General features: G+C 40.3%; 2 protein-coding genes across 2 annotated transcripts; both read right to left on the bottom strand.

The window, feature by feature from the left end:
* Nucleotides 1-1,399: 1,399 nt before the first annotated feature.
* Nucleotides 1,400-5,621, bottom strand: LOC122887489 (zinc finger protein interacting with ribonucleoprotein K-like). The gene is made up of 4 exons (XM_044220767.1): nt 4,548-5,621; nt 4,216-4,280; nt 3,226-3,319; nt 1,400-3,116 (listed from the first exon to the last, which is right to left on the bottom strand). Exons 1-4 carry the CDS (start codon nt 4,753-4,755, stop codon nt 2,059-2,061), a joined length of 1,425 nt encoding a protein of 474 aa, XP_044076702.1. The 5' UTR covers nt 4,756-5,621; the 3' UTR covers nt 1,400-2,058.
* Nucleotides 5,622-5,724: 103 nt separating this feature from the next.
* Nucleotides 5,725-15,725, bottom strand: LOC122887476 (zinc finger protein 135-like). The gene is made up of 4 exons (XM_044220743.1): nt 15,216-15,725; nt 12,014-12,595; nt 9,441-10,208; nt 5,725-8,820 (listed from the first exon to the last, which is right to left on the bottom strand). Exons 1-4 carry the CDS (start codon nt 15,451-15,453, stop codon nt 8,012-8,014), a joined length of 2,397 nt encoding a protein of 798 aa, XP_044076678.1. The 5' UTR covers nt 15,454-15,725; the 3' UTR covers nt 5,725-8,011.
* Between the last annotated feature and the right edge of the window lie 158 nt (nt 15,726-15,883).

Here is a 15,883-nt window from a genome sequence, read left to right on the forward strand (position 1 = left end):
TTTTATAAGGAAAAAAAGCTGAGTGGACTCAGAGGACACACCCGCAAGAGTTCTCAGTGTTTATAATCAACAACACATTAACCTCTCCCTCTAACACCTACACATAACTGTATATTTGCAGAGAAGGTCTACAAACAAAAAGGTTACTTGTCAAACATGGCAGCTGCTCTTTCAATTAAACTGACAATCTGGAAAGCCAATATCTATGAAAAAGGAAGCGTGTCTGGCACTGACCACTACGTAGGACACGCTGTTCCAGAGCAGTGTGTACACTGTACTTAACCTCCTGTGTAACCCTATCAACACCAAACTAAAGCCATGTTGACCATTAGATACATTATTAAACCACATTAACAATTGAAAGTGTACTTAAAACCAGACCAAACTACAAGAACGACAGAGGAGCCAATAATACTTTCCTGTTAGAAATGTATATAGTGTGTCCAGATGAACCAAACCTAGCATGGCATCCCTGCAGGCAAGGCTAACACTTCTTAACTAACATCTCAATTTTACGGGGTTTCGGCTCTGCATCGTGAGGCAGAGGGTGGCAAGAAAGAAGAGCAACTGAAAACATTATACAAAACCATCAAATACTGAGCAGAAGGCATCAGGTAGAATAGTGGAATGAATCTGGGATGACATGCATGAATGTCGTAGTTAACAATACACAGTAAAACGTGTCTTTGGCAACTAAACCACTGTCACAATCACAATCAAGTGGCTACTTTCATGTTTTGTAATAAATAGGAACTTGAAAGTGTGAAGCTCCTGTTCCTATTCAGGCAGCAGCACTGTAGAGTCATAGTCATAGAGATGTTTTAAAAGACGAGTTACACTGCCCCTCTGGTGCCATTTCATCTACCAGAGACAAAACTACAGGCTTGATTGAGGTCATGATTTGAGTAGTGGTGAAACAGTCGATGAATTAATGAGTCGATTGATAGAAAATTAATCAGCAACAATTTTGATAATCAGTTAATCGTCATTTATCAAGCAAGAATGCCAACGATTCACTGGATCCAGCTGTGAGGATTTTCTGCTTTTCCTCTGTTTTACATAATTGTAAATTGTACATCTTTGGGTTTTTTGCTGCTGGACAGAAAAAAAACAAGCAATCTGAATCTGCGTCATCTTGGGCTCTGGGAAATTGCGATGCATACTAAACAATTAATGAGAAAAATATTAATCAAATATTAATCAAAAAATAGTTAGTTGCAGTTAATTTTGAGTATAAAATGATATTTGATACATTTTGATTAAACTAATGTAATGATATCAGTGAATGATAATGATAACTAGTAGTTTGAGGAACACAAAGTTAGTTATTGGCAAGTATGACCAAAGTGTGACATCCAAAACTACAAACACTCAGACCTGAAAAAAAAAACACAGCTGCTGATTTTAATGATCCTTTAATATAAATCATAACAAATGGCAAAAGGATTTTGGGGATATGTTTTATGGAAAAATTCAACTCGGAGCAATAGTCAGGCAGGCTTTTTAACAATGTTGACATAAAACATAAACCTGAGAGGTGCTTCACTGGCTCTGAATGGAAAGCCCTCTTGTGACTGTAAAGGGGAGAGTTTATGGGGATAATAAGCTTGTGCTTCTACAGCTTCAGTGCTGAGATGAAGTAAGGCATATTTCTACATGAGAAGCTAAAACAAACTGAGTGAAGATCAGTATGCAGGTAACTGTAAGGGGAAATCTGCAGGATCTTTTTTTAATGACTCCACTTTTTAGACATTGTTTTTTGGATTTCTAGCTTTGGAGGTGGTCTTAAAATACTGACTTGTGTGAATTCTGTTTGAGGGTGCAATTCAGTTTTAGGTTTTAATAATTATAAGACAAGTATTTTAAAAAAGAAGCAAACATATTAAAATTGGATGGATTTTGCATAGTAAAATATGCATTAATGTACAAAGTCCGTGAGCAACGCCACAAGGTTACAAATCCCAAACAAAAAAGCTGCCACTCACTGGCTTTTTGATTTGGTTTTGAGGGTCATTTGTGTCTTTTCACCTGAGCAACATCCCTTTAGACACCTCCACCTCAGCTGTATGTGTGAATGATTCTGTGCCGCTTCAAATGGTGCATCAGGATGAAGGTTTTCCCGCACAGCGAGCAGCTGTAGGGCCGCTCCCCGCTGTGTGTGCGCTGGTGGACCCTGAGACTGCTCTGCTGCGTGAACCTCTTCCCACACTGTCCGCAACCGTACGGCTTCTCGCCCGTGTGTGTCCGGTGGTGTATGCTGAGGTGGGATGAACACTGGAAGTTCTTCCCGCACACCGTGCACCAGAACGCTCGCTTTCTCTTGTGACTTTGCTGGTGCAGCTTGAACTGGTGCAGACGGCCGAACGTCTTTCCGCACTGCGAGCAAACGTAGCCCCGCGCCATGCCAGAGAGAGGTTTGTGGTGGGTGTGAGGGGCGAAGCTGCCTGGCGTGAAAGTGTTGTGCGAGGGAGGTCTATCTCCAGCTGCAGCCTCCGTCTCAGGGTGTTCATCTGGCTGCCTCGGATGTGCAACATGCGAGGGGTTTCTCTGCGCGTAAATTTGTTCTTTCTGCCTGTCTTGCTGTGACAGGTTACCCTGAGGTCTGGGTTGAAAACTGGACGACTGTGGAACATCCTTCTGATACTCACTGCTGTAGATCCCATTACACTGCCTCTGAGAGGACAACTGCTGGACACTAGCCGACTTGATAGTGTTAGAACCCACGTGAGCATCAGAATGGTCTGGGAATGTGTTGGAATACTCCTCTACCACGCTAGAAAAGTCAGGAAAATCAGCATCAATGTCATTACCTTCAATTATGGATGACCAGAGTTGATTCTCTCTTTCATCCATGGAAAAGTCAGCAGCAAGTTGAGTCTGCTTCCCTGCGCTGTGCTGACATCCATCCTGACTGAATCGTGATCGGTTCTCTTCCTTCTCCATCTTGACGGTAAACTGAAGGCTACTGATGTCTCCTGCAAGCTGGCCAGAGTTATACAAGTCACCGAACTCTGAAGGTTTTTGCCCGGCGACCTCTGAATGGTTTAACGGATGGTCCTCTTCAAGCTGCTGGCTCTCTGGAGCAGTAGCTGGATTAGGATACTGTACAGCAGAACCTGCAAGTGGCAGGTGTTAGGAAAAGTCATGGAGCCATGTACATATTTTAAACCAAAACGCACATTTTTGAGATTTAATTCTAGCACAAAATCCTGTTCTCTAACTCACCAATCGGCCCAGCAGAATCACTGATCCACAGCGTCTCATCTGGACTCTCTTCTTTAATTGTGAATGAAACAGTGGCATCTTCAATCTCAGGAAACTAGATAAAGAGAGGAAGGATTAAACTTTAAACCTGCAATATTTAATTTTTTGGCCACTTGGAGGAAGCACAAACTGTAAACACAACACTGACGTACTATAAAGTAGATTTGGAGAACATGTTACCAAACAGTTCCCTATTTATAAATCGAGCAAACACACAGCAAAATTAGCATTCATTTTGAGTCTCTTTTTGTGTTTCTGGCCACCTGGCGAATGTAAGTCCAATATTCACTCTCCTTTTAGCTCTCAGTCTTCACATACTAATGCTGTGTTACATATCGGGCTTTTTAGGTGCGTATTTGTGTGGTTCTGGGCAGGTAGTGTACAGATGTTGTGCCTGCTGCTGCATGAAAGGACACCGACGAGAGCGGTGAGACAGAGCCAAATCAGTGCAGCAATAAAACCAAAACAATGAGCCGAAAGACACTAAAATGCTCCATAGAGCTGAGAGGAACTGCAGAGTGAGGTGATTAATCTCTGTGGGTTTGTCACTACAGACGCCACCATTAGCATTACACAAAGTCAATTGATCCAGTGTTAATATAAAAATATTGTTTAGAGCAGCTTTAATTAATTATAAGCAAGTTCCACACCATTGTCGATGTTAATTAGACGACAATTCTGGGCTTCCTACTTGGCGGCCCCAGGGCAAAATTTTGCTACTGGGCCTCTATTACCTCCATTTCTACCCTTCTCTGAGCATTGTGTTGAAATATTACCACAAACCAATTTGTCCTGGGGCTTTTGGGGCCCCTGGTGGTCTGGGACCCTGGGGCAGTTGCCGACTTTGGCCGGTTGGTAATCCAGCCTTGATTCAGGTACTTCTACACGTATGTTATTGAGTATTATTACTGACATAAATCAAAGTTTTTGAGTTATGAAAACGACACAGACCTTTATATCGCCTGTGGGATGCGGACAGTTGCTCCCCACATCAGTTCCTCGGTCCATGTAGTTTTCTGGTGCAGAAAAGGAAAAAAATACATTTAAAAAATCTGGACCAAATTGAAATTAAATACTATTTTAAAGGAGGAAATGCGTCAACTTTGATTCACAATGTACATTACCGTTACCGTATGTATGAATGTACAGCATTCCTACACTGTTGCCTTTAACTAATTGGAGATATTATCACGTTTGATACTTCTACATTAATATGCATGATGATACATGAATTTACTAGAGTCGTCAATTCAGAGCACAAATTAGGCAGTAGAGCATCTTACCAAACCCGCGCTGCAGCTGTGCATTCTTGTTCTCCATCATTAGTAATTTCCTTTTCAGCATCTCATTCTCGCTTTGCTTTCGGGATATTTCAAGATGCAAAAACGCACATTTGTCATCGACTAGTTTGGATATCTCTGCCACTGCTGCTTTAACCAAAACCTCCATTATTGAGGATAACTGGGTTTGAAAGGGAATGCACGTCGCCATGTTAATTAATGCAAAGTAATATACGAGGAAAAATAATAAATGGGTCCTTCCACGCAGTGATTCTTTTAAAAATTGATAAAAGGACCGACGCACTAGAAAATTTTACATCCCTATTTCTAGCTAGCTGGAACCTTTTCTTCCGTGTGGCGGAAGGTTCTACCGTAAATACACGAGTAGACACGCAGTGAAATTACAACCAACAAGGAAGAGATGAACAGTCTGACATGATGGCCTTCGCCTTTGTTTGCCATCACTCCTAGGTTTTTCAGTAAAACTAAAAGTGACTTACCTTTACAAATCTGTCAGACAACTGTGCGGCCTTAGAAGTGACAGGATTGCTTGACGTTTTGTCTAAAATTAGCTTGGCCATCTGCCAGGCCAAGATCTCTATACAAATCATCTTGTATAACACAAAAATGATGGTCAATTGAGAACACTTGTTCCTTTTTTTCTTTTTTTTTTTTAAAGTAGGCTTACATTTTCTTAATTTTTTTTTATTTTTATTTCTTAGATTTCCTTACTGACCACATTTGTCAGTCCTGAAAAGCAGACCACCGCCAGTCCACTTTTGAAAACAAATAGTTTACACTACTGTAACCCCTTCTGCAGAACAAATAGCCTACATTAACCTATAAAATACAAGATTGATTAAAATAGTCACCTATAAACTAGTAAACTAGTTATCATTTTAATGATTTAAGACAAATTGAATTCTGAAGGCCAAATCTGTGATTTGTGACCCTAGAAATTTGATCTAAACTGGGGGTCCCCCTCAAGGATCCATATTGGGTCCTCTTCTGTTTAGTGAAGATCAAATTTTACACCTTTTCCAAGAATGTGGAAGAAAAGGAGGCAAGGTGAGAAAAGTAACACGTGGGGGAAGGAGGAGGAAGTGGTGCAGGAAAAATTTAACATTCAACAATCATTTATTTACACATCAGTATTAAAATAACCAGACTCCACAAATCATTTAACTTAGTTTTGAATTTATTTGCAAATACGAAAAGCTAACCAAAGAATTCATATTTTTTAAATTATATTCATCTTTTCAAATATAATCTAACATCCTGCATAATGTGATAAACTATTACTGTGAAGGTGTAGATAACGAGAATCATGCTACAATTGGGTGTCTTGGGTGTCAGATTGACAATTATTGACCAGTGATCTTGTGTAGTAAACTATTGAATTAAAGCAGACTGAAAACCCCTGAAAGGCAATAACTATAATAAAAATGTAGGCGCTCATCACACTGTACTATAAAGGCTTTAGTGTCACCCTGTCAGCCCTTGAAAGGTGCTCTTTCTGTGGGCTTAGCTGGAGTGTTAGTTTTATCAAACTATTTTAATGACCTCTTCAAGTCCAGCCACCTGCTCCAAACAAATGCACCATTCATTCAGAACCACTCAAAACAATTTACTCAACCTGTTTAATGGGTTTTTATATTACAGTTTTCCATGTGCACTGCTTAACACTGGCTGTGTTAAGGCATACTTCATAAAAGTATCTCCCCCAAAATAAATATCAGTAAAAGGTAACAACATAATCAAAGAGAAGCTTCAAATTCCATGACTTTTCCAGATTGTTGATGGCTATGGGGACCCTGTGTATCACTGAGGTATTTCACGTGTTTTTAGTTATACATAATGCACAAGTTTCCTGCATATGATTTAGCATTGACTTATTGTAGTCCCTTCCCTTTCTCCAAGAAAAACATTACCATGTTGTTGTTTGCCATTTTTGGTTAGTGGGAGGTCTTGCCTTTTGAAAGACAAGAATATTGCACAACATCATCACAACATTTGGATGCTTAAATTCCACTCGAGAACAATAAAGTATCTATCTATTTACATGCAGCTTTAAAGGCAATAGTAATTTGAGGTATACATTACATTGTTGTTTGTTCGGTTCAACTTAAAATGAAGACACTACTGTCCATCTGTTTTATCAACAGTAAACATTTCATGATTATTAAAAAAGGTAGTACCCTCACTGCATCTTCTTCAAAAGTAAAATGAGGCATTATTCCATATTGTAAGATAAAGAATACTGATGTGGATCCATATCACAAAAGTGTGTCTTAGTACAATACGGTCCGCAATGGTAGAATGTCTTATCAAAGCTGGATGAAACTGATTGATTTCACATTTTTTCCTAAAAATGTGAATAGAGAAGAAACCTGTGCTATATCTTTAGTTGATGTGCTAAATCCATGAACTCAGCATACTGTAATTTTTTTCTAATTCCACTAAATATTGTTTAGCCAAAAAGTATATTGTGATATTTTTCACATATCATCAAACTCTACCTCACACTAAAGAATGAAAAATATGCTGACAGTATATCCTGCATGATAAAAAGCATGTTGATCTGTTTTCAATCGGGAAATTCAGTTGCAAAATTCGTCCACATTATGTGTAATTTAAAGAACACATGTTTAAATAAGTGTCATTAAAAGGAACACAGAACAGTGTGGTTCTGTATGAGGTGGATGAGGGTAGTTTAGTTGGACTGAATAAGGTTGAGTTACATTAACAGTCTATAGTGATGGCATACAATGACTTGGACTGGTTTACATTTACTTGTACTGTGAAAACAGCAAGAACACAGCAAAAACCTGATATTTCAGTAAGTGCCGTGATCAGCATTTATGTAATGTTATTTGGCCATTACCAACACAGACAAGTATCATTAAAATAGTTTCAGTAAAGTTAAATTAGTGATCAGTCTGAGTAACATCTTTGGCTGTAGACCAGAAAATAGGACAGCTTTAATTGCCACTTCAAACACTCAACATTGTTTGGTTTCTACTTATAGTAATTAAGTTATTATTAAAACCACTCCAAAGGCCTGATCTGGCCAGCTTCAAGAAAGCAAAGAACAACTGTGCCCACACCAACAATGCTTAATTATCCTAAAAAAGTCTTCTATAAATTAGAAGATGGAGTAGGTCAAAGTAGCAGGAAAACATTTTGTGGAAAGTACTTGAAATGTGACAGACACTAAATAGACATTTTTGTCCTTACTGCAAAAAAGATTATACTTAATCAGTACTGCAAATAGAAAACAAATGCTTTTTGTTCTTCTGCTTTAGCTTTTGGAAGTTTGGGGACATGTTAAGTTCTTATTTAGATCTCACGCTGATTTGTCGACCATGAGAAAATTAACTTGTGCACTTTGCCACATGTTACGACTGACTGTGATGAAGCCAGGTGGAGAATCATGTACTGTATTTTTCCTTGTTTTATTTTAGATTTTATTCTACATGCAGTTTAAGGTGCAATTTCAGGATGCTCATCTGATTAAAGATCTTCCCACACATCTCACAGCTGAAGGATTGCTCTGTGATATTTTTACACTGGTGCCTCTGAAATAAACTGAAACTATCAAAGCTTTGCCCACAAGTTGAGCATATAAAGCAATTTTGCCTGGTGGTGTCCCCGCCACAGTTGTCCTGATGGTCGCCTGAGGCGGTCATATTAAATTCAAACACACCTCCCTCGTGAGTCCTGTCACTCACTGCGGTGTAGTCATTCACAGCCACCTCTTGCGTAATATGTTGATCTTGCAGCTCAGGTGCTAGAGTCATATCAGAGCTTCTTGATTGTATTCCCATCACTGAATACTGATCATTGTGCATCATTTCTTCCTTTTCTTTGTGGTCTAGAAAAGGCAGATCCTTGATTGGTGAGGTGTATCCCTGCTGCTCATTGGCTGCTCCAGCAGCAGGACTGAGGTGGTACTTGACATCAGGTAAGAGCACACAGACATTTTGTTCAGTGGCATCACTAATCTTCTCTATCCCAGATGTCCACAGCTGACTTTGGTCTGGTGCCTCTGTGCCGTTATCAGCCCCTGCCTGGCTTAGAGTCTGAAAATCCTCCCCATTTGGCTCCATCTTTACCATTACTGTTTGCTCACCAACTGCCTCACTGTAAGTGGAGCCTGATAACCGTTCTTCTAAAGCTGCCAGTCCGGTCTTGGGGTCTGCCAGGTTCTTCAACGGTTGAATATCAGGCATTGTAAACATCAAGTGATGTGCCTCCAGCACGTCTGTGGTCTCCCCTTTTGAGAGAAAAAAATGCAACAGAATAAAATGAGCAAATAGTGTTCATAGATGAACTTTTCTTGTGCTTTTATATGCAGCAGTGGTGCTTGTGAGCGAGATATGGATCTAGTAAATGGTGGAGTTAAAAATGGATATTTTACAATTATAAATTATCTTAATTCTACTGTTTATTTAGTATTTTCTCTTATGGGGCTCTATTTCAAGAAATATCCATTTAGAAAATATTTCTGTCTGCTATTTCTAAAATTTAGAGAACCCACTTTGTTAACGTTTTGTAAACATCACCTTTGGAGGTAATGTTTTGGTCATCGAGAAAATATGCAAGTCATTTCTTTTTTTAAGCAAAACTCCCAAAAATTCACTGGTTCCAGCTTTTTAAATGTGATGTCTGCTGGTTTTCTTGGTCATCGAAACATTTTGACTGTTAGATAGGTTAGATAAACAAGCAAACTGAATATGGCAACTTGGACTTTAAGATATTTTGATGGGCATTTTTTTTGCCATTGTCTGACATTTTATGGACCAAATGATCAATCAATTAATTAATAATGACAATAATTGTTATTCGCAGCCATAGTCAATATCTTATCTGGGAAGGCCACCGTTTGTCCCTTACCATTCCTGTGCGTCTTCATGTGACCCTTGAGGCTACTCTTCTGATTGAAGCACCTCCCGCAGATATGGCAGCCGTACGGCTTCTCCCCGGTATGAATTCGTAAATGTCTTTCAAGGTGGCCAACGCGCTCGAAGACCTTGCCACAGTACGAGCAGACGAAGCATTTCTTTGGTTTGATCACCTGAAAAGACCTGCTTCCTCTCTGTTGGTGGTGATTCAGCGTGGCTCCCGCCATACTATGCAAGCCGGCTTCACTTGATATCATAAGTGTGTCTGAGGATCCGTAGGGTGTTTGGGAGATCAAGCTGTTTTTGAGTTCCGCATACGGTTTACCTGCAAAGGAGAATGTGCTACAAGAAGCTTCGACTGGTGGCGGAAGTAACTGAGCTATCCCCGGGAAGGACGTCATACTCTGCGCTGAGCCGCTGAGATACTCTGTACTGCTGATCTCTGTGTTGTTTTGTCCTTGTAATCTGGACATCCACTGCTGGCTGTCTCTCTCAAATGTTGTGAAGTTCTCACTGAGGTTGTCTACTCCTTCCACTGACTGCTCGTTTCCTTCATGAAACATCGGCTGTGCTATATTCTCCTCTGTAGGCTCGGATTTAACATGTACAGGAGTTGTGAGAATGTCCTCATTCTTAGGTAGGCCATCCTCAGCTTTCGTCTGGCTCTCTTCCTGAGGGCGATGAGTATCAGTACATGGATTAAGCTCGGGAATCTGCTTCTGTTCGTCCACTTGGATCTCAACTGGACTGGGCTGAATATCTGTTTAAGTAGAAAGAAGTCATCATTTTTACTACCCACATCTAAGAAGTTAAAAGCTACATCATTTACTTGCACAATTGGGACAGTAACAAATGACTTTGTACTATAAATAACTCATCTTTATTCACATGTTGAACAACAATGTATGAAATGCCATACAGTTCATTGAGAAGCAGAGCTTTTCCATAGTGTTTTATAGCTGAGACCTTACCTCAAATAAAGACCATGAAGGCTGTCAGTTTATATAAAAAATTCAAATCAACCTTCAAATGTGGGGGGAAAAATAAATATTCGAATTTGTATTTATCTGTCCAAATTCACTGTCTATAAGAACAACAGGTCATGTCTTGGACTCCAGCAGGGGGGGGCATTTGTAAAATGTGCCGTCACTCCGATCTATTGTACGCTCCACTGCCCTCAGCAAATGAGGCTACTGAAGTTCTGCTCGTTAACGCAAAACAAAGGAAACTAGCGAGCCATGCTGAACGATTCAACACCACAGATGGAAAAATCGTGGATAAAGGATAAATCTGTTTGTTGCCACTTAAAAATGCAACTGCCAAACAGTAATGTTGCCACAAAAACAAATATGAAGTCACCAATTAGCTTGTCACTCAAGCGAGGCAGAGATTGAATCAATCATCAATTTTACAATGTTCGTTCAGGATTAGGCTACGTGGGTCGCATTCTCATTCATTTCTTAACCTGACATTTTGAAAAACTGACAGCCTTAAAGGCCATATCCTCTTTTTATTATTAAAATAATATAAAGTTATACATTTTTATGAAATAAAACAAACACTTCAGGGAAGAAGAACAAAGGCGCCATTTCACACAGCAAATGCCAGTTATTATATTCAATTTATTCATATAGCGCCAATTCATAACAGAAGTTATCTCACTGCATTTTTCCTATAGAGCAGGTCTAGACCGTACTCTTTATATTATTTACAGACCCAACAAATATTTATTGTGTGTAACTATTCCCATGTCCCCATTAGTTTCACTGTTACATGGCATGAACATGAACTGAGATGTGACCCCAGTAAGTGATATGCAATGGCTAAACCACAGTTTTTCTCTGCTTACACTGTGACACTGAGGAATGTCACAGCCAGAGACTTCCAACTGTGAATTGAACCAACACAAGAAATACAACTAGCTAACAATGTGTGCAGGAGATTTGGAGGACCTTCAAATTAAGAGTTAAATTTAATGCTTCTCCACATCAATTTTTTCTATAGACAGTCACAAATATTTGAAACGTCATTCAAGGTACCAGGGAATTCTTTATACTATATGAACTTTAAGAGAATCAAATCATTTATACATTGGTCCAGTTAAATATAAATACTTTATGCTGGCAGAGAGCCAGTGAACTCAGGCATCCAGGTTTAACCCCACAACCCTGTGAGCCTCTCTAATCATGCCCTGCTGAAGAGTCCTTGAGTACGACACTAAACCCCCACCAGCTCCACAGCCAAAGGTCCTGACCTCCCTGAGCAGGAAAACAGAAGGAAGATTTTCTTCATTTTCAGACATTTATCAAGAGAATATTGCCTGACTGACTCTTTTGGGACAACATCCTGCTTTGCATGTACATCTAATCTAAGTGACGCTTGAAAATGCTTGAAAAAGTCTTTCACCCTTTCCTTGTAATGAGCTTCAGAGGACAAAGTGCTTTGCTCAAGGGCAACTCTAAAAGGTAGTTGCTGACAAAAGAAGGATCAGTAAGTCTTGATTTCCCCTGCAAAGTTTTCCCCATGTGGCTGAAGCAAACTTGGACAATGAAGTATTTTACTTACGTCTTCTGTGAATCTTCATGTGCTCCTTTAGGCTGCATTTCTGATTGAAGCGTCTCCCACATATCTCGCAGCGATACGGTTTCTCACCAGTATGAATCCTTTTATGCCTTTCGAGGTGCCCAGCACGCTCAAAATATTTACCGCAGTACGGGCAGATGAAGCCTTTCTTAAACATTAACCTCTTCACCGTCCTCCTCCGTACTGTGTTGTACGAGTTACGATACTGACTGTAACCCAGCAGCCCACGGCTGAACGAGCTCTGCTGAAACCCGCCAGAGCTGCTGCAGAGCGCAGTCAGTCCGGTGTCCAGAGGAGATTCAGGAAGACACAACAAGGAGTTCTGCCCTAAATTTAAATAATCTGAGTTGCTGCGTCCTGTCTGAGTTTGCGTTGTCGGTCTCCACTGCGCACTGTCCCTTTCATACAAGGCAGTTTGGTCAGGCTGTCCTCTGATCCCTTCACCTCTGTCTTCCACAGGTTCACATTTCACCTGCACCTCAGCTATGGAAAGGCTGTTTTGGTCCTTATCAGTGTGCACCTTTTCAAGCAAGGTCCGCTCATCACCAACGTCACTCTGTCCATCTGTGGAAAGGCAATGATAGAGTTGTAGAACAGCGTATTAGCTGCGAGTTTTGAAAAGGTAGTTCACTTTCTAATGTTTTAATGTCATAATTAAATGTGTATTAAAATTGGTCAGTATCTTAAGTCAGACACATTTTGTAATAGGAGAAAATAATAGTAATGACCACCCACGATCCCAAAAATGAAGCGGGGTGTGTGAAGTAACTGAAACACAACCTGTTGTGATCCTCAACTATATAACTGTCCTGGTTTTGAAACCAAGTTTTGGTGAAATCTTCAAAACTGTTACATAACATTTTCTCAAAAACATGACACAACTGTTGCGCTATGTGAGAAACACACAGTTTGCAGACTCAAGCAAAGCGGTCCTCTCTAGTCAGATTTATAAACAGGAGACCACTGTTAGAAATATAACAGCCCCATTGTGCTGTCACGGTAGTGCCTGAAACCCAGATTTTATGATACGATCAACGATTCATCAGTAAATTAAACCTGCAACAACTGATTTGTTTTAGACAACAGTTGTTTATTTACACATCCAGCAGTTACGAAGAAACATGATCATTCATTTGAAGTTATGTTTCTGTCAATCTGGTGAATTTAAGTTCAATATTCACTCTATTTTAGCTCTGTTTTTGGTCTCTACTGTAGTCTCCACCAACTCCTGAGGGAAATATCTGGCTCATTAGCTGCTAAATGCTCCACTATGTTCACCAGGTAGTCACTAACTGCGTCTGTGTGCTGTTTGGTGCTGGGCAGGTAGCAGCTGCCTGCTGAAGCCAAAAAATCACCGGCGAGAGTGAACGAAAACAGTACACTGATGGATCGGACAGCGGAAGTCGAGCGGAGCAGCAGATTCAGGTGATAATTCTCTGAAGGTTCTAGGGCTGCACCTAACGATTATTCTTTTTATTGTGTAATCTAACACCTAATTTATCGATTATTCTAAAGATTATTTTTTAATTACTTGATTAACAAATAATTTAGATAAAATAAATATCAAAAACTTGTCTCATTAAAATTTCAATATTTTATTCAATTTCTCTTAAAAACAAACAAATGTAACAAGAAACAAAGTATGTACTGCAGAGCATTATTCTGCAACAAAACATATTTGTCTATTGAAAATCTAATATTTGAAAGAATAAATTAATATATTAGTCTACCCTATTTCTAGTAAGTTATTTGTTATGTCACCATTTTAATTCTACTTAATTCTCTGCCTTATTTTAGTGTTTACTCACAACCTACTTTAATCTGCTCGCCTTGCTTTTCCCTTCAGTTCTCTTTTCCTTACACACACACACACACACACACACACACACACCTACACCTGGTCTCTGCACACAAACCTGCTTGCCCCGCCTGCCTCTTTCTGTTTCTCTCTCCCCCGTATCTGCACTGTTGACTGTTCGTCAGCACTATGTTTGATAAAGTCGCCCAAAAAACACAACTCCCGTTTTGGATTTTTTTCACCCGCGATTTAGTTTTCACCACAAGCAGGTGAGCCGTGTGTGGAGGAGGCTTGTTGTTAATGACGTCGCCTATCGCATCGATCGAAACCAACGTGGCACCGAATGACACCGGCATCAACAGGTGCACTTACAAGCTTTTACCAAACAACGGCATAAGTAGGCCTACATAAACAGGAGACTCTCCCTCTGTGTTTCTCTGCAGAGCATGTGCGACTGTCAGCAAACCCTGCGGTTAGAGCGAGGGGGGGATTGTGGGCCGGGAGCCGCCATACTTCACTGCAACGTGCCGACGCACAATATGCAAATCAACGAATTTCAATGAATCGTCTCAGCCCTTGTAGGTTCATCACGATGTCACATGGTTTTCACATTATCATTTGAGACATTGTTATTGTAAAATATAAGTTATAGCCGCTTTAATTTGTGAGGGCGTGTTTTAGTTTGTTGTTAGGTAGACATACGGACATGAGAGGGAAGAGGGGGCCAAAGTCATCTTCTATGCATGGGGCAAACTAATTCCTAGCTCTGCCCCTGTCACACTAAATTTTTAGCAGGAAGGGATTAAAGGCACAATAGACAAAAGACTGATTCACAGAGTAGACAATATAAGATAATCCTTTTATGAAAAGGACTTTCCTTTTTAAGCAAATAAGTTATTTGAACTTAATAAATTAAATAGCTAATGCAAAGATACAAAGATTGACCAATTAAGCAGTATTTGTCAACATCATATTGTGGATATAGCACTCATTTCTCTATTAGTGTTAATACCAAAGACTGCTGTTCCTGCTTGTCTATTCAGGTGACAGGACATTCAAACACCTTTGAAGCAGTGTTCATACATGTGATCAAGTTATTTCAGTGTGCAGGTCCTGCTCCGCAACGTCTCATGTAGTGAAGCCCCTGTAGACAAACAGAGCCTTGCAGAGATGTTTGAGGTGATAAGGTTGGTGGAGTACCAATCCACAAAGGCAAACACCAAGGGCAGATGGGTGTCAAGAAATCAGAGATGTGTGCATGTCCATCCCTAAGAAACCCTGTCCTCGTGTGCCCTACATCAGTGTGCTATTAAGTATACTACTATGTGATTTAAGAGTGTATCTCAGTCAGTGTGTTTAGGTCTGTCTGTGTGAGGTCCATCTTACCGTCGCTCCCATGGTTGTCAGGTCGCAGGGTCACTCTCTCCTGCGCTGATCTCAGCTCGTTGTGCAGAACCTCGATGTTGCTTTTCAGCTTCTTGATCTCATTTTCCCGCTGGCACATTTCCAGCCGCAGCACCACCATGCCATCTTCCACAACTTTGCCGATTTCTGCCACGGCTGCTTTGGACAAGGCATCGATTATGGAGGCAATCTGAGCCCGCAGAGCAACGCTGCTCAACATTGTTAAAAAAACAAACAAACAAACAAACCAAGTGGCAGGGAAGCCTGAACTTTAAAGCGAGAAAAGTGGCCCAACAGTCCGGCGCGAGGCTGTACCTTAGTGGCCCTAGCTAGCCGAAACAGGCCATTGCTGAAGCCGCTGAATGGACGCAAACTGCAGTTATGTGGTTAGCTTTGTGTTGGTTTTAATGTGTACCACTTTCATCGAGCAGTAGCTAATTGATAACAAAGAATAAACACAGGTTCTCGTTTTACGGAAGTGATGACACAAATACCGTAAAAACAAGAGGAAAGGCGCAGCGCATTTTGCCGATGAACTTCCGAGGTTAGCCCCTTTTTTTAATTTAACCAACAAACAACAACATACAGGCATTGCACCAGTTTACAGGAAACATACAGGAAATAATCCATGCAGCAGTAACCTTAAAAAT

Source organism: Siniperca chuatsi, linkage group LG13, assembly GCF_020085105.1.
Source record: "Siniperca chuatsi isolate FFG_IHB_CAS linkage group LG13, ASM2008510v1, whole genome shotgun sequence".
Lineage (NCBI taxonomy): Eukaryota > Metazoa > Chordata > Actinopteri > Centrarchiformes > Sinipercidae > Siniperca > Siniperca chuatsi.